The 22130-nt window shown below is 42.6% G+C and overlaps 1 protein-coding gene across 10 annotated transcripts in view; it reads left to right on the forward strand.

The window, feature by feature from the left end:
* HDAC4 (histone deacetylase 4) overlaps nucleotides 1-22130 on the forward strand; it is a 233809-nt gene that overhangs the window by 125102 nt on the left and 86577 nt on the right. For 7 of the 10 annotated variants that reach the window (XM_082056512.1, XM_082056513.1, XM_082056506.1 and 4 more), the window contains 3 exons: nucleotides 7352-7502; nucleotides 11782-11902; nucleotides 18446-18567. In XM_082056512.1, the coding sequence (XP_081912638.1) occupies nucleotides 7352-7502; nucleotides 11782-11902; nucleotides 18446-18567 (394 nt within the window). The remainder of the gene's footprint in view (nucleotides 1-7351; nucleotides 7503-11781; nucleotides 11903-18445; nucleotides 18568-22130) is intronic. The other 3 variants (XM_082056507.1, XM_082056511.1, XM_082056508.1) reach the window with 2 other exon arrangements.

The following is a 22130-nucleotide window of genomic DNA, read 5'->3' on the forward strand; positions in this document are numbered from 1 at the left end:
AACCAGCGTTTGAGATGCAAAAACCTCAGTCAAAAGTGAAGTCATGGATCTGCTGATGACAGCCAGCCTTGTCCTCCTTGCCCTGCTACTCAGGCTCTTTGCATTGGGGTTCCCAGCAGAACAAGGAGATTTTCTGACCCATTAGCAGTGGGACATGAAATGCCTGTTGCCCCTTGAGCTCGACTGCTCCACGTGGCTTTGGTGAAACCAAGGAAGAGATGTTCACCCAGTTCATTTTCTTGTTACTTTAATCTCCTGAAGCTGGACTTAAATTTGGCTGGGTATTCTGAAGGCTGAATGTCTGATTTAAGTGACAGAGTTCACTGGTGGAAGCACATGCTCGCTTTTTCTGTAGAGTCCAAACAGCTTTTGAAGTGGCTAAATTTGTGTTCTGCCATCCTTTATAGCATGAGTTTGTCCTCCAGTAAAATGTGCGTGGCGCACAGTGAGATATATGTATGTATATATATATATTTTAAAGCTAGAAGCTGTATGGACTCTATTCAATTTGGAATTTGAAAATAAACAGCAGGAGAAGGAATGTTTTGCATTTCACACCTCTAACTTTTCAACTCCAACTTTATCTTATTTTTGAACTAGACAAAATAGAATGGAACTAGTCAAAGAAAACATGTAGAGAATCAGGGCAGGAGTAGAGAAGTACCCAGGTGAATCCTGCTGTTATGCCAGGAATATTCACCCATTAATATACACCCTCGCTGATAAATTAACATTCATAAACTTGTAATTCCTGTTGCTGCCTGTGGTCTCTTAACAAACTTTAGCTGTTGAATGGGAGAATGAAGTTGCATTTAATTACTCTGCCAAGGACTGAAGTCTGATCGCTTATGGTATGATAACATGTAATTTAGTATTAAACATCCAAGGCTTATTTTACTTGACAGTTTATATGGTTCGTTGATGCACAGAGATCCCCTATTGCCATCCGTGGTCGGATGGATGTTCCCTGCTCATGGTGCAAGGTGGATGGATTTGTCCTCCCCTTCAATAATAACCATGTAAAGCACAGCAGAAGCGAGTGCTTTCTCCACCTTTCAAGGGGAAAATGGCAGAAGAAACTGAAGATGCTGGATACTACAGATGGAGCTCACTGTGTTCTATAAAGGCTCTCAGATACTCTGCTTCTGGAGAAAGGGTAAAAACTAGACTGGAGTGGCAGCCAGGGAAGAAAAGGCACATACAAATGCATCCCAGCCCTATACCTTTGTAGATATTCAGGGCTTAGAGGGCCAAAGCTGCTGTGCAAACTTTCAGTCTTTTGGGAGAGGTGAGCAGAAATGGGATGGTAAGGAAACTGCGATACAAAATTATATATCCATATATAAGCTGCCAAACTAATAATGTTGGGATCTTTTCACCTAGAGCTGGCGATGAGGGAATGTAACCATCATTCCCTTTCCTGGAGACATTTGAGCCTCATAAACTTGAACACCAGACGTTCTCAGCAGGACGTGTCTAAGCAAGGTCAGTCTCTTGCCCAGGAAGCTGTCGGCTGGGAAGGATCATTTCCCTGCGTAGCAAAAAAGTGTTGGCACGGGAGCTTCTGGCTCTCATATCCCGGTATAGCTGATTAATTCAGACTAGCCCCCGGTGCTCCAGGAGATATCTGAAACACACCGCGACGGAGCCAAGAGAGCGAGTCCTGAAACTAGAGCCACAGCCTGAGACTTCAGTAAACAGGATGGGGAGAACGTGAAGCAGAGTCCGGCCAAAGGAATGGCCAGCTTTGAGATTGCTCTGAAATAACCCAATACAACAGTTATCCCAGAAACCTGTTGACGTCTGTGCTTTGCTTCCACCCCTAGCTAATGACTTTTCCAGGGGTGATTTGATGTGTAAATGTTTTGGCAAGTTCTTTCGTGATCATCACTTGTGATTTTCCTTTATTTTCACATAATCTGAGCTCCGGATCCTTGTAAATACCTGATTTAACCCACTAAAACTGTAGTATTTTGCCAAAGACAGTGGCAGATATTTGCCTTAAAAACACTCTTTGCACCAAAACCCCAGCCTTGTTGTCTGCAAGATGAGAGGAGAATTACACAAAACTTCTGAAAGCATTTACTGTGTCATACCTTAACTTGGCCTTTACCATTGTTCCTTTGTTCAGAGAGTGCTGAGAAGATCCGCTTTGGGTTGGTTTTGTGGGTTTTATTTAGTATTGTCTAGCATTACATTGTCACTTTTGAAGTTTGTACCTTTTAATCTGTTTCTTAACCCTTGTGCTGGAAGTAGGAATCACCTGCAAACACGAAGAGCAGCACAAGTGCTCAGGCTGATGTCCCACCATGCTGGAGCACCTTCTGTAGATGATCTTGGGTGTAGATTGAGATACAAGTTAGGAGCTGGACACTACATTAAGCTGCCTTGGATCCCAGGAAATGTTTATTGGAAATAAGTATGTCGGATATTGTTCACCCAGACTTGCATGCGTGATTATCTGCATGAGTAAGGGTGAGCTGTCTGGGTAGAGATAGTTTTACACTGCCTTCCACTAATTGCAGTGAGCTATTCAAAATATGTATGATAAAAACCTAGGAGCCATAGTCAAAGCTTCAAAACTTCTCCTGCTTTTCAGATTTTAATCAGTTTTACTGCAGCGTGTGAAGTAAATGGCTAAAGCACCTTTAAAGTGATGGTTGTAGGGGAAGGAAGCAGCAGAGGAGCGTGGGCAGAGAGCAGTGCCTGGCTTCAGAGGAAGAATTAGGACGGTGTCTGCAAGGAAGAGCCTATGTTCTCGCTACTCATTTAGCAAATTGAGAAGGGGTTGTGGAAGTCTTAATGCAACATGAGTCCATGAGGTATGTCCTCCTCTCTGGTCAATGGGATCTTTGCTGTCAGCACCACGCGCTTCCCGGGAGGGCACCAGCTGCTGGGCTGAGCCTGCTGGAGGATTTCGGAGCGCTACCTTTCTACTTCTGATGTATTACAGCAACTAAAGGAAACCATTTTAGCTCCACTTTGCTTAAAAAGAGGTCTATTTGTGCAGTGGAAGTTGACAGTGCGCTCAATGATGGGGTGTCAGTCTCTGTTCCACATTGACCTGCTCAAGAGCTGAAGACAGTTGAGGAATGTGATGGCAAAATCCACTGTACCACCGAGTCCTCGTGGCTAGCTGACAGTTGATAAATACCTGGAAATGCTCTACATTCTCCTTATTGCATGTATTAATATTAATATATGCTAAAGGACACCAGCAACACTTAACTACAGGTACAGTTGAACATTTGTGCAGTTTTCGTAAATAGTGGAAGCAGTGACATTAAACATATGCAAGAATCCCCATAGTTACAAATATTTCCAAATATTTATTTTGGCAAGAGCACCTAATTCAGATGTTCCTAGCTGCACTCCCTCATACAGTGTGCTTTGCTGTCACGCGGCATGCACCTCAAATTGATAGTTGAATTAGTCGGAATGCAAGGGATTTCCCTTGGCACATCCCTTTGTATTTCTCAAATATTTAAATTTCGTTACATTTGAGGGAAAAAATACACCGCTTCAGCTACTTGTAGTCAACACACGGGCATTGCGGAGTCAGCGTTGATTCATTTCCCAGCAAGGGAGAGCTAATGTATTATGTGGTACGTGAACACGGTCTCGCTCGATAATTAATAATCCTTATCAGAGCCGCCTAAGCGTCTCTTGGTATGCTGTGAATTGCCGTTCAAGAGACGCTTATGAATTCCTAACTCAGGCATTTTCCAAAAGTGGGAGATTGCGTCCCACTCAAATGCGGCACTGAAACCTTTTGCTTTTAGACATCAGTAGGTTTTTGGTGGTGGTTGGTTGGTTTGTTTGTTCGTTTTCCTACAGAGATAGTCAAGGGCTTTACCTTGGCCAAAGTTGTTCAGTGTGTGGCATGGGAGGGGGTAAGACCACATTGCAGTTGACTACACACGGGTTTAAATGCTCCTTACCTGTTAAAATTTGCCTCAATTGCTTCAGCTGAAGCAGAAACTTATATTTTCTGAAGTTTCAGTTTATTCTGTGCATGGGACAGCTGTTTTCCTGCTTCTCCTGATAGTCGATGGTGGATTCTCTTGCTGCTGATGGGTCTTTCTTCACAAAGCATCGGCAGAAAAAGCCATTTTAAAATAAGAAAATTAAATTGTAAACCCTCCAAAATATAAAATCAGGGCACAGCGTAGCATCGAGCAAGATTTGAAGCCTGCGGTTTTCAAGCTAAGAAGGGCCTTTTGTTACTTATCTTCCCTCTGGCTCTAATACAACAAGGTGGGTACCAGTAGCAGCAAGGACGAGCAGTGGAGCCTCACCTTGGCTCAGCACCCCAAATTCTTGAAACCTGGGTGTGCAGCGGGACAGCCTGAGCTGGGAAAGGCACCACTTGCCGCTGCCTTTTGCTGAGCCTGCGCTGTGTATTTTCTGCCTGTGCGGTTTGTTTTCAGCCCTAAGCATGGAGAAATATTCCTGCTGTAAGGAGACATCACGATTCAGACAGAACACTCAGATGGGTTTTCTTCAGTCATTGTCTGAGGCTACGGCAGATACCGACAAAGTAATTTATTGTCGCTTTTCATGGGTGCGATTGGAGAGGTTGCTTCGTTATTTATTTTTATTTTTTCGACTTTGAAAAGGTTTGAAAACTATATTAAGAGTAGGCTTTGCGGAAACAGGGGTCAAAATCAGCAGAAACAATACATCTCTAATGAAACTTCTAGAAGCCATCCAGATACAAATTGGTCTTTTCATTTACATTTCACTACAGATGTCAATGAAAGCACAGTTCCTTCTAAAGCATCCTAATGTATGTAAACCATTGCAGGAAGCGTAGCATGCAAACTTAGGAGACTGCAGATGGAGAGAAAAGGCTCCTGATTTCATAAAAATAACAAAACCTGTTTTAACATATTGTGCATTAAATATTGTTCATTTGCATACTTTCTATGGCTAGGTTATAAAAGCCCACCATGTGGTGGACTTGTTGGAAGTCTGAAGAGATACTCTTTCTCCAAATGGAGATGTGTTAGTGGAAGCTGCTGCTTAATTATAAACCAAAAATAACTAGTTTTCTGTAGGGTTTTTAAATTTTATTTTATAGGTTTTTAGAGTCTGGATTTTTTTTGTTGTTGTTTACATAAAATTCAATAGGATTAGGAAGGGAAACATAGGTGCGATTACCGCAAATTCTACTAACTGGGGTTTGGTGTTTTACAACAATCTGCCTGCTTGGAACAGGCAGCAGCAGGGACTCCTCCATCGAGAATTTCCAGCAGATAGCCAGGCAGATTGTAAAGTACCTCTTAGATTATTTCTTTTGCATCTTTATATAGAATGGTATAATTTTATGTGTATCGTCTATAATGTATCCATGGCTGAAGCGTTGGATAGTACAAATGTACAGTACCACAAACTAAAATAAGAGATTGCTATCAAAAGCATAAATAGGAAAACGTGCAAAAGGAGAAGGAAAGACGGGTGTATGCGGGGCGGGCGTCTTGCACACAGACACGCTGCCAGGGTTTGGAGAAGGATGGAGTGAGATGCGTTCTGGGAAGTAGCAGGTTCCCTGTTTTCAGGAGCCCTGATCCCCTTCCACAGGCGGGATTTGTGACCCCGGAGCCGTGGGTGGTATCTGAGCACAGCCACCTATTAAGCCCAGTCTCAGAGAAGCCTCATCTATCACCAGGAGCGGTAAGGGGTTTGGAGGTTAACATTGCCAGCTTAAAAAAATCAATCTGCTGGTTTATAAGCTGCCAACGTAAAGAGTGCGGCGTAAGGCGATGGGGGCGGCGGGGAGCCAGCGTGCTCCTGCCTTCAGGGGGTTTACAAGGGTAATCTGAGCAGCCCGAGTAGGTGGCTTCAGCGCATATCTCACTGGAGAGGGTGCAGATGAAATTGGGAGGTGGTAAATCTTAGTTTGAGCACTTTTTTTTAAGACAAAGCGATTTTCAACAGAACTGAAGGGAGAAGCCCTGTGCCAGGACAAGCGCCTTTTTGCAAGCCTCATGGAGATCCACGCACATGTAGCCAAGCTGCTGAAACTTGTCATTTGTCATCCGCGTTTCCGCAGCCCAGCTTGTTTCTGGCCAGCTGTCAACACGTGAGGTGTTCTCTGAGCACCGACAGGTACTGCCATAGGACATGGCAGATCGAACCCCCTCTGCAATCCCTGTGAGAATCACCCCTGGACCCAAAAAGGATGTTCTGGGCTGAGGAGACCCACCCCAAATATCCCAGGAGGTCCATGCACATCTTTCAGGTACCAGGATTTGGAGACCCAAGGCGGGACTTGCACAGTGGATGGGGGCAGGAGCCTTTGGTGCTTCAAGTCTTGAACATCCCATTTGATGGAAGCTTTGCAAATCCTGACCTTATTTAGGGAGCCTCTCAGTTCTTCCTGTGAACATGTGCAAGTTGAGAGGTCCAGGGTACATCCTTCTTTGAGAGATAATTGGAATTTTTTTTTATAATGCATCAATTCTTTTATAATTAGGCTCAGAAATGGGTGATGATCATGCTTACAGGAAAGCCAGTGCTTTTGCATTTAGCTTAAGGTGTGATATTTGCACAGCAGACGGGAAGTGACCAGCGTTTGATGAAGTTAAAAAGATATAGTTGTCCTAGTCCATGGGAACTCTACTATCTAGACAGAGCAAGAGAAGGACTTTTGGAGAAACCAGAGTGCAAAGTCATATAATTAAAGGCTTATGCAAAAAAGCATAGGCGCGAGGGAACTGAACTGGTCTTGCAAAACCCATGTTGTTGATTGTGTATTTTACTGCGAGTGCCTGGCTTGATGAGCTCAATGATATCCTTTCAGCACAGGATTTGTACAAGAAAAACATATGAGTATTCATAATGAAGGTGTCCTACTGGGGTTGTACTTAAAACAGATGATGGAGAGAAAATCAAGGTCCAGCTGGAAAAGCGGTTTGCACTGGCATGGCACGGGATCTGGGCACCAAGCTCCGGCCGAGCGGCAGTGGCAGCAGACGGCTCGTGGAGCAGAAGTGGGGACCCAGCAGCACCGGTTCCTCCAAAGTGCTTGGGGAAGCTTGGGCGGGAGCTTTTTGTCTCTTTCTCAAATTAGATGCTTTCTGAACAGGATGCTTGCGCTTGTAAATAGACCATGCCCTGAAGCCCGGAGCATATAGTGCCTGTGGTTTAGTGTAAGTGCTGTCCTGAACTAGAAACGGGGCTACACAAAGTACCTGTGAGTCTAGGAGCCTCTAGGCAACGATAACGCCACTTTTCCTTTTTTGATTAATTAAGCAAGGTTTCTGTCACCTGATAGCAGCTTCTGGTTTAGCCCTGGGAAGTCTGACTGTGTTAATTTGCTCTTTTTCCCCCTGTCCCTTCTCCGCAGCAGCAGCAGGAGATGCTGGCGATGAAGCACCAGCAGGAGCTGTTGGAGCACCAGAGGAAGCTGGAGCAGCACCGACAGGAGCAGGAGCTGGAGAAGCAGCACCGAGAGCAGAAACTACAGCAGCTGAAAAACAAAGAGAAAGGAAAAGAGAGTGAGTAGCAAAAGCTCACTTGTTTCAGTGATGACAGGTAGAGCAGATGAATGGAAGCCCTAAAGCAGCTTTATAAAGCTGGAGAAACCTTCATGATCACCTCTCTCCAGAGCTCGGCTGCACAGGGAGCTTATTATGTAAACTGTTAGGAGGTATTGAGGGTAAGAGAGAAATGTATTTCTATGCTTTATCTTCATTTTTGTCTGACTAAATGCCATTTTAGTGTTTTTCAAAAGGAAGCGTATCGCCTTTTTACTTGATTTAACATTTTTGAAGTATTTTTGGCAGCGTTCCTAATGGAGGCAGAATATTAAGCCCATAAAATACACCAGATGCACGCTGCATTTCTTTCACTTTTCTTAATTTCACTCTTTTAAGATGTAGCCGAGTTCTCAGTTCTTAGCTTTAGAGTGTTTTCATTCAGAAAGAACTTCTTTCACGAGGTTACAGATTGTGGTTGGCTTTCCCATGTGTCATTATGCACTTCACAAGATTCAGTAGAATGATTATGGCCTCACAATTTCCCTTATCAAAGACACTTTGGTTGCTTGTTCGGTTTTCTTTGGGAAGTGAATGGGAGGAAAAATAGAAAAATACCTCTCCAATTTGTACCATCCACTCATTAGGTCTTCATTTCAAACGAAATAAAGAAGATTGTGATGGAAGAAGTGGGGAGAGCTGAAGGATAGCAGGAGATGGGATGCTGTCTGAGGACCAGGAACAAGATAAAGCCCCAAGAAGAATTTTTCTGGCAGGAAAGGACTGGGGTCTAAGAGACTAATAAAATTCATCTGAAGGTTGAATTCCCCACTCCCTGCATGTGCATCTTGCAGTGGCAGACTTTAAGCTGCAGCCAAAATGAGGGAACTCACAGACCTACCCCAATATCTTGGCAAAGCCATTCATAGGAGGTCAAACATGGCTGTGTGTGTTTGGTTTGGGTTTCGTTCATTTTAAATACTAGGAGAAAGACCGAAGGATCAGAATCTACTTAAAAGAAGCAGTTTAACATTCAGGAGTGAGCAAAGGTGATGGTAATGCAGGTTTGCTACTCTGGTGCCTGTCTGGCTACCACATGCGATGCATTTCCCTTGTCCTGTGGCTGCTTTGTGTTATTTTCCGAAGTAAAGGCAGTCGGTTTGGGCTGGATGGGAGCTAATAAGCACTTCCACTTCACCCTGCTGTTCTTGTCAACTGTTGATATTGTATCAGTGCTTTGCTGGGCCTCTCTGCAAAATTGGTATCTGGCTATTCTCATTAAAGTAATTTGCCAAGAAATAAAAATGCCTGAATCTCTGTAAAATGGCGAAAGCACCTTTTAGATAAAACACATAGGTGTAGAGGAAAGAACAGAATTTGGGGATGTTAAGTTGAAGATCCTGTTCCCATGGCTACAGTTTTATTTTTAAATTACTTTTTATTTGAGAGGTACTATGGTGTATAATCATTATAGCACCTCAGCTCTTAAGAATACTTAAGTTATTTTTCTCACATCAGAAAATTTTGCTAAGCGCAACACAGCTAAAATTGTCCTGATCCGAAAAATGAAGAGTGCATAATAGATGTAGAGTATAGTTCATTCTCCTTCCTCTATAACTGTAAGCCAAAAATATATTGGTTTGTACCTTTTAGTAGGCAAATCACAAATTGGTTTAGATCAGTGTAATATCAGGTCCTTGTGTTCTCATCTCAGGAGCCTTAACTGTCCTTCATTAACTGGTATCTACTGTCACAGAGCTTTTGATCGAAAGCATGACTTCCTGCAAAAGGCAGGAAAGTGAAGGTGTTTTTTGTGCAGGATAAGGAGCAACAGTTGGTCATCCTGTCTTTCCACAGTTAGGACTGAACCTAGAACCTTTGCATTGGTGTTTCCAGACAATTCTGGGCAGGGACCATTCAATCCCTTGCTGCTCAGGCAGCCTGGGGCCAAGGCTTGACTTGGACTTTCTCCGACAAGTTGGCCAGACTTGACCAGCCTGCACTAGCATTAAGGGCTTCCTCCTGTTAACTTCCATTTGTTCTGCTCTCCTGCTCCTCCTTCCAACAGGAGCTTGGTGCTGCTGCTTCCCTCCCTTATCCTCTTCCCCATACCCCTGCTTTATCCTATATTTTGATACTATTTGGTCCTGGGACAATACATGACTTGGTTTTGCCTTTGTGGTAGTAAACAGGCTCAGTGTTTTGGCTCTTCAGAGCCGTCCTCTCTGCGGTACTTTGCTCATCGTGGCTTGCTCCTGTTTGCACTCTCTATCAGTTGATCTGCTCTTTGCTCCCTGCTCTTCTGAGGTGCTCAGGCCCTCTGAAACAAAGGGTTCCCCACCACACCCAGCTTCTCCCCCAGCCAGGGCTGCTGCCTGAGCAGCTCTCTGCTTCCTTCTATCTCATCTTCCTTCTACTCTTCTTCTTCTACTCTTCTTCTTCTACTCTTCTTCTTCTACTCTTCTTCTTCTACTCTTCTTCTTCTACTCTTCTTCTTCTACTCTTCTTCTTCTACTCTTCTTCTTCTACTCTTCTTCTTCTACTCTTCGATTATTTGTCTTCATAGCTTATACCCCTTCCCTGAACCTGGCAAATGAACTCATATATTGCTTGTACCCCTACCTCATCTACTGTCACACATGTGACAAGTCATCCCTTTCTTCCTTTGGCACCCTCTTTAACATCTTTACTGGATATTGCACCATGCTTCTGCCTGTAACAATGCGACTGGGTCCAAAATAACCCAATATAGAATAATAAAAGTAAGATTTTGGTTTTTTTTTTTTCTTTTGATCTTTCAACTCAAGGGTCAAGAGCTGAATAATGGTCGGAATGTCTTGCATGACAGCTTTCTCCATGGCTCTGGCGTTGCCCAGGGAAGGGGAAGCCTATACCTTTTTATCTTGTTAAGCATATGTGGGTCCTTTTAGCTTCTAATGAAGGAGGAAAATGTGCCAGGGCAGCTTTTATAAACCTCTAGGTTAACTCCAGGCATTCTAAATAATGTTAGGTTTATCCAAAACTGAGAGAACACAGCCATGATAGATTATTTTAAAGGCGTTAATAAAGATGAGACTACTTGGAGAGAGAAGGCGTTTAAGCATGAATTTGTCACCTCTTCTTGTCTAGCTGTGTGTCTTGCTACACTCATATGAATTTGTCTTGAGCTCCTCAGTTGAGTTTCACGTGAGGGTACGCAACAAACCTACATTTGCAGAGCTAGTGAGAAAGGCAGAGCTCCCAAAAAGGGGATTTTCAAGCTTTTCAACGCTCCTTCAGTGATCAAACAATATTACATCTTCAGGCAATGCTTTATAGAAATATTGCAGTCTTCTTCTCTTGTGGAGATATAAAAAATTGTTTTCCTGGTCTGTCAGACATCGTTGTTGAGTAGGATCCAGGAGACAAAAGATCACTCTGTCGTATTTTAAGGTTTTATTCCCAGTAGAGCAGACAATTTTCCTGGCCTTTTCATTTTCTCGTAGCCTAGATATTTTCCTTTGGAATTCTTTGCTTTACACCGTGGTATAGATGAAGCATCATTTTCCATGTGTTCTGCTTGCCAAACTTTCTATGCGTTACTCCATCAGGAACTCTGCCTGCGAATCTGTTCTGTCAACCAAATGGTAATTTTAATCCATCATAGCAGTAAAACAGACTGGTCTCTATTGTGGAGGAAATAATGATTAGAAATTACATAGTTGACATTTTAACTCTATGCTACAAAATTACTGACTTTCTTCTTTAAATGTTAGATTTTCTATTTGAAGAAATAGATTACACACTTGTAAATGAATTGGAATATTATGTAGGTCTTATTGTACACAGATACTTTTGAACAAAGAGGTCCCTATTTACAAGAGTTTTCAAGACAAAATCTACATATGAGACATTTGTCTCATTCCCCTTCTGCTTGCAGATGTGACATTTAAAAACTTGAGTGTACACAAGACCCTTTTTCTTAAATACCTTTGATTAAAAGAAAGCTGGAATACCTAGTCCAAGTGCTTTATTCTAAATGTACTTTTATGCACGTGTAAAAAATCCTCTTCAGAAATCTTTTATAGTGAAATGATAAATCTCTGATTAAATCTGTTTTTGAACATATGTTGTGATTATATGCAAAGCTAAAGACAAAAAAAAAGCTCCTTACTGAAGGCGCTTTGTTCTTCTCTCTTTGAAAGAAAAGTTCTTCTTTTGGACTGGAAATCAAAGATTTAATTTGGAATCCTTTTAGAAATTTAAATTCTTTAAAGTATGTGAATTGATTAAATAACCTTTTTCTTTTTTGATATTTCAGGTGCGGTGGCAAGCACAGAAGTAAAGATGAAATTACAAGAATTTGTCTTAAATAAGAAGAAGGCATTGGCACACCGGAATCTCAACCACTGTATATCCAGTGACCCTCGCTTCTGGTATGGGTAAGTGGTACTGGGCTTATCTTTATGATTCAGCCGGTGCCACCTTTTTTTCACAGTTGCTGGAGATGTGGGGAATAAACCTCAGATGTTTACTGGATGAACCAGAACAGTGATAGAACCAGGGTTTGATTTTGCTGTGCATCACCAAAATGTGGTTTTCAGTGTGAATCATTTTCATACCTTCTGTGATGGTCACAATATTTTTGTGAGTAGAGGTCTTTGCTGTCATCTTTAATCCATGATTATTCAAACTACCATCAAGATCAACCCTACCAAGTTCTCAAGCTTTTCACCCAGGATTTTGTTCCGCCAGGTGTTACAAAACTTGAACTTTAAGAACATGAGGAAATTACTTTTCATGTTTAGTGAAGTACAACTCAGGATAGTTGAGCTACCATTGCATTTTTAAAGCCATTAATGCTCATCTTAATCTCTCAAAGTTGGAAGTTTTGTTTACTCGTCTCTTCTCTGTAAACTGAGAAACATGAAGTGCATCCTCTCTCTGCTTCTAATCACTATTGCCCCAACGTTTGTATTTCAGCTGAAAAATTTCAACAGTTCCCTAGAAAACCCAAATGTCATAGGGAGTGAGACACAGGAACAAAGAGCAACTTTGATTAGTTCAAATGCACCAAATAGCAAATATAAACAATGATATTATAATCAAGGTCTAAGTATCAGTTCCAGAAATTCACTTCTTCATTTTATAAATGTAAATCAAACGCTTTGAGATGATTTGAAGAATTTTCACTCCTATAACATTGTGAATATAGATTTTATATTTAAAAAAAACATACAGTGTTTTGGATGTTGTCTTTAGTTACCATAAAATTAATGAAATTTTGAATGACAGAAGTCAAGGAAATTTTGCCATTAAATTTGTGTTCAAGTTAAGTATCTGGCAGTATTTTAAGTCTTAAGAAATGTATACAGGGATGATGAGGTCATAACCAGATGTTGTTTCCAAATTCAAGATATTAAGCTGAAATTCAGTTTGAAAGATATTCCAGCTATGAGCCAGTACAGAAATGGTGAAGGGTAGTTAGCAGAAAAATTCAAACATTATTCCACTGGGGTGAGATTGAGCAATTTTAATACATCTCTGAATATCTAACCTGAGAGTTGAAAATTGTATAGTTATGGCATGGGTCGAAATAGTGAAATGTTGTTAGTTTCATCAAGGATAATATTTGAGGTCCACTAGGTCAGTATCAAGGATAGCAGAAGAAATAGGAGAAACTGAAGTTCAGTCAAGACAACATAAATATCTTTTTTAGATAACTGGTTCTCCACTGTTCTTAACTGAGACTCACCAAGAAATTGGGGTATTTTATTAAAAGCAGATGAAGACTCTCTGAGCCACTATGTTCTCCAGATTTTCCCAGTTGGTTAAAATGCCAGTTAATGCAAAAGTGCTAAAGTCAATTAGAATTAAGGATAGTAAATAAGCGCTTTCTTCCAAAACCTTTGATTCTTTGGCCCTAGTTAAACCTGGCATAGAATTGCCATCGCAGGTAGATTTAGAAAAGTGAAAAATAAATTTGAGAGTGGTCTGAATTCCTTACGTTTTGCACAGTTTTCAGTTAATTGCTTTTTCACCGAGAATCCAGCATTCAGAGAGGAATTGGAGAGCAGTTTCGGTGTGTTTCCTGCTTTGCGTGTTTCCTGCTTCTCAGCTAAAGCTGAGAACTTTCTGAGCACAAAGAGATTGTTAAGGTTTATTATGGCATATGTTGATCAAAACACCCCTTTCCTGCAATGCTCCAGGGATGCCAAGAGGTAGAGAAAAAATGTTGCACAAGGGGCCATCTTTTTTCTTATGGATTTCACAGGCCCCTCGTCTTCCCTGGTCTGGGCGATCAGGTAGTGAGGTGGACTGTGAACTGGATGAAGGAAAGAAGCCAGAGAGTCATGGTCAATGGGGCAGAGTCTAGTTGGAGGCCAGTATCTAGTGGAGTGCCTCAGGAGTCAGTACTGGGGCCAATATTATTCAATATATTCATTAACGATTTGGACGAGGGAATAGAGTGTACTATCAGCAAGTTTGCTGTTGACACCAAGCTGGGAGGAGTGGCTGACACGCCAGAAGGCTGTGCTGCCATCCAGAGACCTGGACAGGCTGGAGAGTTGGGCGGGGAATAAGCTGATGAAATTTAACAAGGGAAAGTGTAGAGTCCTGCATCTGGGCAGGAACAACCCCAGGTGCCAGTATAGGTTGGGAAATTACATATTAGAGAGCAGTGTAGGGGAAAGGGACCTGGGGGTCCTGGGGGACAGCAGGATGACCATGAGCCAGCACTGGGCCCTTGTGGCCAGGAAGGCCAATGGCATCCTGGGGTGGATTACAAGGGGGGTGGTTAGTAGATTGAGAGAGTTCCTCCTTCCCCTCTACTCCGCCCTGGTGAGACCACATCTGGAATATTGTGTCCAGTTCTGAGCCCCTCAGTTCCAGAAGGACAGGGAACTGCTGGAGAGAGTCCAGCGCAGGGCAACAAAGATGATTAAGGGAGTGGAGCACCTCCCTTATGAAGAAAGGCTGAGGGAGCTGGGTCTCTTTAATTTGGAGAAGAGGAGACTGAGGGGTGACCTTATTAATGTTTATAAATATATAAAGGGTGAATGTCAGGAGGATGGAGCCAGGCTCTTCTCGGTGACAACCAACAATAGGACAAGGGGTAAAGGATTCAAACTGGAACACAAGAGGTTCCACTTAAATTTGAGAAGAAACTTCTTCTCAGTGAGGGTGCCAGAGCCTGGCCCAGGCTGCCCAGGAGGGTTGTAGAGTCTCCTACTCTGGAGACATTCAAACCCGCCTGGACACCTTCCTGTGTAACCTCATCTGGGTGTTCCTGCTCTGGCAGGTGTATTGGACTGGATGAGCTCTTGAGGTCCCTTCCAATCCCTGACATTCTGTGGTTCCCTCCATCTGTTTCGTGGTGGGGAGAGGATCAGTGTTCTGGCTTCTAACGCAAGATGTGAAGAGGGACGGAAGAGCCTCCGAGGCCTCGCAAATCTTTCTGAGGGTCTGTCTCGGTGCGAAGCTGCCGGCAGGAGTTCGCTCTGCTCCATTTTGAGGAGGGCAGATGGCACCAGGGCTGCGTCACTCTGGCATCTTGTCTTGTGGTGGAGGATTTTTAAATTCACCCTTCAGTTGCTAAGGCAGAAGTTGAAGAGATTTTGCTCCTGTTCTTTTTTTTTTTTTTTTTTTTTTTTAAGAGAAAACCTTTAAATTAATTGCATATTAGTATCTATTTATATGGCATCTCATAGGTTACCAATTCAGTTATAGAGATATTTATGTATGCACATACTTCTAATGTGATTCAGTTGGGTAGCGTTTGGATTTAACACACGGAAACGAGGCTTGCAGAAGATAGACTAGATGCTCCTACTGCGAGCAGGCAAGCCAATTAAGTGGTAACAGATGCTGAAATAGTCTTTTAAATGACACGCCTGCTTTTAAGTACTTCCTTTGGCCTTATTAAGGTTTGTGAATTCCTTTTTTATTTTTTTTTTTTTTTTAAAAAAAGCATTTATTGGAAAAAAGAACAGATCTCCTAAGAGTATTGAACACTATAGCAGTTCTATGGTAGTGGCTCCGATGTGAAATATACTCCACTGACATATGAAATAGCTGTTGTTGCCCTGGGCCTTTGGGCCAGGCTTTGGTTATCCACTGAGATGTCCATATGCTTTTACCTTCAATATCTTGTGTCTGTTTGAGCTTCATTCAACACTGTTGGTTGCTGGTGCAATGCGGAGTGTTTATAGTCAGTGAATATTTTCTAATTGATCACTGATGTTAAAGGGCATTGCCACAAGTGCAGATCAGCCCTTGAGATGAAAAGGGACCAGTTTTGGAGGCTTTGAAGAATATAGTCGTAGTTCCAAGGATCTGCTAAAAGGAAGAGAGGAACTTGGTAATACTCAGTAATATTTCTTAGGGGCTTTCACAGAGGCCTTGCTTAGTCTTTAGCTCTATGGTATTCAAGCCACTTTGTAAACTCTGTTTAATATATACAGCTCCAGTCTACATGTAATTGTTTAAAATAGCTTTGTGGACTATAATTTTCAGATTACATTGATAGACAACAACAGAAGAGGTTCTTTTGAATTTCACTGTCAGACTGTCCCTCCCGTGGATTCTGAACCTGCTGGACAACCATGCTCCCAGGAGGTTTTGCTCTTGAAGATGCTTAAGTAAGAGTGGCTTAGTAGGAACACAGACAGAGCACCTCGGGCTTAGCTAACAGGGCTATTATTTCCCTAGGAAGTTGTCACAAATGCACTTGGGAAGTAGCCACTCAATACAGTAGCAATCATGAAAGGGAGCTTGAGTATTTGCCTGGTGAGGAGGTAGAGAGATAAAATTATACATTATTCCAATGTACATAGGTGTCTGCAGTCTATGTACACAAAACATTCTAGCACAGATACGTATGTTTGAATACATATTCGGTTTGTGCTGCGTGAATATGTTTGAAGTATCGTGCGTGCTTTGCTGCGCGCGTGGGTTTTCGAAGGACCTCGGAGCTCAAAGAACAGGGGAAGTGTTATGCGAACGTATGTGCTTCCAGAAATGCCTGCTAACTTGATTTAGTATAGAATATCATTTCTTTGAAGACCTCTGAAATTCTTGAATGGGCATGCAGACTAGTGCATTTTGCCCGAAGCAGCGTAGGGTGTCGGATCCCGGTCCTCGAGCAATATAATGTATTCCTGTTTGCAGAGTTAAATATCTGTCATTCAGCAACCCCGAAGCACATCTAAACAGGCCCTTTGAGTTCCTGCGCGTTCCCTGACAAAGTGATGAAAATAGCTTCAATGTACATGATTGTGCAGCTTAGGTCACGATTTAAAAAAAAAAAAACCTATTGCCTCTATAGGCAAGAGCAAAAAATGTCATTGTATGACGTGGTGGGTTTGAGGGCTCTTGACTCTCAGGGTCCTGGCTGTGAAACATCTCTCTGTGCTGCCTTCCCATGGTGTGAGCAGATGCCGGCAGAGAAAGCGGCTTCTGTTTTCGGGAGGGCTTCAAATATTTTTCAGTTTGGTTCTGTTTTGATTTCAGGTGATGATTAAACTTTGCGTGCATGTGGGCATTTATTGGTGCGAATGTAAAAGAGTACACGGTGTGCGAGAATGCTAATGGAAAATACAACTGTGTAAGAACCTGAAAAATCATTCTGCCTGTTGTGTGCGGAGAAGTTTGGAATATAAAGGGGGGAGGATTAGGAAACCACAGTGAATCATACTGCTTGATAAGAGCTGTGGGTATAGAAAATTTTGATGTTCAAATAAACTTTTCAGAGGTTTTTTGTAGCAAAATCATGTAGAAAATTTGATGCATTTTTCTGATGTTTCATTAGCCTCTTATTTTTTGAATGATGTATCTTGCAGTGGAATTGATGTTGTGTATCTCGCCAAACAGCCTACTTCTGATTTGAGCTTTCAAAATGTACTGCTCAAGGAATTGGATGAATTGGTGTAATTTTCAACTGGGAATGGCTCATTTTGGTTCCTTTAAGAACCTTTTGTAGGAGAATATTTTTTAACCAGAGTCTCCAAGAATGCCTAGTTATTAGGCAATGTAAAATTTCAAATCTTCACTTCTTTTGACAGTGTTCAATTTCTGTTGTCCCATAGAAATAATCCAGAGTTTGAATTATGTTCATTTAAACTGAAAAGGTAAGATTGTTTGTTAGCCTCACGGCTGTCACCTGCATGGCTAAATCAGTCATTCTGTTGATGTAGCTGCTCTGCAAATGTGCAGAGTCTGGAACCTTCCCCAAGTCTGTTCTCGTCGGGGTTGGGAGAGCTCCTGAGAAACAGCGAAGCTGGGCACAAGTCATTAAGTAGGAAAGATGCAGCCAGCAAACTGGTAGGAGGCTTAGAAAACTCATTCATTATTTAATATCCTTAGCAAACAGACTGTAATTTACTTCCAGCAGCCCGCTCAAACAAAGCTATAAATTATCGGCTTCAAGAAGTTAATTTGGAAAGGTGTTGAGGACTTTGGCCGTATCTCTGCTCTCTGTACTTGGGTCAGGAGGCAGCGAAGCAAAAGGCAGAAGACCACCTGTGCAGCACACAGGTTTAAATGTGTGGCACCTAACGTGCTCATCCTTCAGTTTTATTTCATCCTTAGACTCTGTCTGCTATGTCTGGGTTTTATTCAGTGGAGGGAAATTGTTCATTTGTGCTACGGCTGTGGGGAGTAATGACACCCGTGCTTAGCTTCAGGGATATGACTTACCCAATCCAGCCCACGTACGTGCTTAAAATTATACTTACGGTTAAATAACTTAATGAGTTGAGCCATGCTCAATAGGCAATTCTTATACTGAAAGTTTAAGTGTATGTTTAGTTTAGATTTTAGTGTCTTTTTTTGCATGAGTGCCTAGAAGGAGAAAGCCAGTACCAAGACCTTTCTCATTGCACTGTTCCCCACTAATGTAACAGACGAGGTGAAACTGCACTCGTTCCCTTTGTGCGTCACTAGTGTAAAGCTTCTCCCTTCTCTTTCTCTTTCCCTCTGTGCAGGAAGACACAGCACAGCTCTCTGGACCAGAGCTCCCCTCCCCAAAGTGGCGTATCCGGCACCTACAATCACCCTGTACTGGGGATGTACGATTCCAAAGACGACTTCCCGCTCAGAAAAACAGGTGATGCTCACGTTCATTTTCTTTGTTACCAAAATGCTGTATTTCACGAGGTGATTTATATAACAAGCATCCACTCCATCCTGCTCTCCGTTCATCTGTACACGCAGTGTTCAAGGGGGGCTGGAGTTGCTTAGGGTGTGCGGGCTTGCAAAGCTGCAGGCAGGAGACAGAGTTGTGTGTCAAAGTTTGTGAGATGTTTTCACAAAGTCAAAGCTAATACAGAGATCTGGGTGTCTGAAGTCAAAGTATGTTTTGCTGAGTGAGAAAAGTACCAAGAAAAGTTCATTTCTTCTGGGATTTGCATTTTATATACAAGTTTATACTTAAACAAATATGTTTCTGCCAGTCAAAGCGTCGGGACTTCCTGCAAGGGTTTTGCTTCACACCTAGACAGTTATTTCTCAGTTAGGTTTTTCCCTGCATGGTGGCTGAGCAGGTCAGTTATTTCTCAAGTATATATTATGTAAACCAGGTTGTTTGGGTTGGCTGTGGTCCTCAGCTCCATATCGCATGCCTAAGCCAACACAGCCTCAGCTTCTAACCTGGCCAGCTCCTGATCCTTGGCTGCTTCATTCAGGGAGCAGCTGAACCTCAATGAGCTTGTCCCAATTTGGGGACCAATGCTGCTCGCGTGGATGGTGCAGACAGTGCTGCGTGTTGGAAGTCGCTTTAGAATAGGAAAAAACTTCTCTAAAAAGATGGATTGGATGTAAGAGGGAAGCCAGAATTGTGATCGAACTTCAGACCTTCTGCAGGTGTTGCTGAGCTAGTTTTTAGGTATGCTTTGTGGATGTTCAGATGTGGAGGGATGAGCATTGGTACTCAAAAAGTGTGACATCCCTGTGATAAGGTGTTCTAACCAAATCTCCCTATGGGTTTACTACCGTCTTTGCTTAGATGAGCTGCCCTAAAACAGTTCGCAAGAGCTGGCAGCCCGTTCTTTTCCTTCTGGGAGGGCTGTAAGTGTTCTCATGGCAGTTCTTCTCCTGATAGAAGTAGAGCAGGCCTTGGGTACAGTGAGTGGTTTAACAAAGTTCTCATTACCTTTGTAAACTTATTGGTTTTTTTTCTCCTTTTACCATCTGATGAGAGAAAAACACACCTCCACACTCTGTTGCTGTGTGCTTCATGCCTCCCAGTTCTGTTCACCGAAAGATAGTTTTGGGAACTTCTCTTTGTGGACCATAGCACCTGGGCGGATCTGCGGATGGATTCCTATCTGCTGAGTCTGTCTTCCCCCTCCCCAGGCACGGTGGGCTGGCTGGAAAGTGCTGAACACTTCAGCTGCATAAGAAATAAAATTCCAGGATATGGTTTTTTTCCTGGGTGCACCCTGTACCTTTGGTTGGTATAGTTTTAACTGTTTCCTTTCTGGAGGACTCCTAAAGCAGAGCTTAGGAAACTGGATTTGCTGAAGGGTGGGGCTTTCTCTAATCTTCTGCCTCTAGATAATGAAAGGCGGAATAGCCCATTAGGTGTGGTAGATGCTGCTGCACTGTCACTGTCCCGGGACAGCTGAGGTGATGCTGTCTGGGCTTCAAGACTTGGTCTTTCATAGAAAAGGTGAGCACTGGTGGAGGGCTGCCCTCAAAGCAGATTTCCTTCAGCTCTAAAGCTGGCAAAACGCAAAGATGTGCTTGGTGTAGATGCCTGCATGGGAGAAGAAACGCAGGCTGGGCTGCTAGCAACCTTTGCTGCAGTTTGCTTCTCCACTGCTGATGACTTTCAGGCTTGTCTGGGCAATGGCAGAGTTTCCAAGTCCCTTGGCATCGTACCTGTCACTCAGGGCCTGTGTGCAGTGTGATTCCAAGAGATTTTTAGCTTTTTCCTATACCTTTTGAAACCAGGTGATCCATTTCTGTTGTGTTAGCACGGCCGCAGCGTTAATGGGCTTTGACACGCTCCAAAACCTCCCTTGCTCATCACTTCAGAGGACCCTACTTGTCAGATTGAGTTTGAGGATCGGTTGCCCTTCTTGCTCCCCATGTTACAGAAGGGGGTTTCTGCAGGAGAAGGAAAGCGTCTGCACATCTCGCCCGTCGGCTGCTTCCCACACCGAGCTCTCAATAAGACTCTGGCTGAACAAAAGCCCTGTCAGACAGGGCGAATTAAGGATGATAAATGTATCTAATCACATTATTAAAAATGGAAGCACCCAAAATTGTTGTTTTAAAACAGGAAGATGTTGAGCTGATTTTGTTTTTCCAGTGCGCTGATGCTTGTTCTTGTTGGGCACCAGAGTTAATCTTTTGGGAACTGGTCTGTGATACATACGAGTTCACTTGCCAGGTTCAGGAAAGACTTTTTTTTGCTGTTGTTTTATTTTCCTTTCAATGCAAAGGCACGTCAGGCTCTGGCATAGCGATATCCTGCAGAAATCCCATTGCCAAGAATGTTAAGTTGCTTGGAGAAGAAAGGTTTCTGAACAGTCTGGTGTAAACAAAAGACAGGGAAGGTTGGAGCCCATCCTAAATAAAGTTCTTTATTACGAGTGAGCTTTTCAGATTTTTGGCACCAGGCAAAACCCTGGCTTTGTGTTTGTAATTTAAAACCACCATATTGTGTAGTCCAGTTTTATTAAATTTGATTAAACATTTGCAGTTTAAATAACAGAGTCCATCACAATATAGTTCTGATTACCAGGGCTGGAATGTGACCAACATCATCATCAGGGCCAGGGTGACTTAGGGCGCCTCAGGAATGTAGTTTGAAGGATCCTTTTTTTTTCTAGGGTGCATTTTAAGAGCTCGCAGCTTGTCCTGCGTGTTGAGAAATTTTTAGGAAGAATAAATATGTCATTGGACTTGATTTTAAAAATACTGCCTTTCTTTACTCTTACTTAAAGCATCGTGCTGTGGTAACAGGTTCTCCCTCTGCGCACACTTGGAGATAACTTGCCAGTCGAAAACTCAAGTGTGAATGTTACGAGAGAGACGTGGTGAACCGGCCACGCTCGCTTTGGTTAGAAGGAGACGTGTGTGTGAATAATGTTTACAGAGTGCTTGGAAATGTTCAGCATGGGAAACAGTCCGCGCTTGCAACGCGCTCCTAATGCATCCTGTCCCCTGAAATCCTACCCAGTCTGATTTGTTTTACTGAGTTATGTTCCAGTTTCTTGGCTGCTTGGTTTCTGCATGAAGTTGTTTTCCTGTCAGGCTGCGGGTTGGTGCAGTTACTAAATGCTTGAATCATCTTTTTAGACTGGCTGGGGGATGCGTTTCACTTGGTTCCCTCTATCTAAACACTTTGGGGTTCTCCCTTTTTTTAACTGAATTGAGAACAATTTGGTTGGTGCTGCTCATGCTTTTGCTTTTAAATACCTGTAGTAACACAAAAAATTGTATTTCCCCTTTTTTATAGTTTCCTATATTATAAATATTTTTCCTTTAGTGTACACATTTTGTTGACAGCTGTTGAGAGAGGAAAATATAAGTGACCTTTTCTGCCCCTTAGATCAAGATCAGTGTCTTCCAAATTTAATGAAGCTTCATTATGTTCTGTACTGGGACCCTCTAAGAAAATCTCTGGAGAACCATTTCAGAGTGATTTTAGAGGCCGGGTTG

The sequence above is a fragment of the Streptopelia decaocto genome, assembly GCF_964273445.1.
Source record: "Streptopelia decaocto genome assembly, chromosome: 6".
Taxonomy (NCBI): domain Eukaryota; kingdom Metazoa; phylum Chordata; class Aves; order Columbiformes; family Columbidae; genus Streptopelia; species Streptopelia decaocto.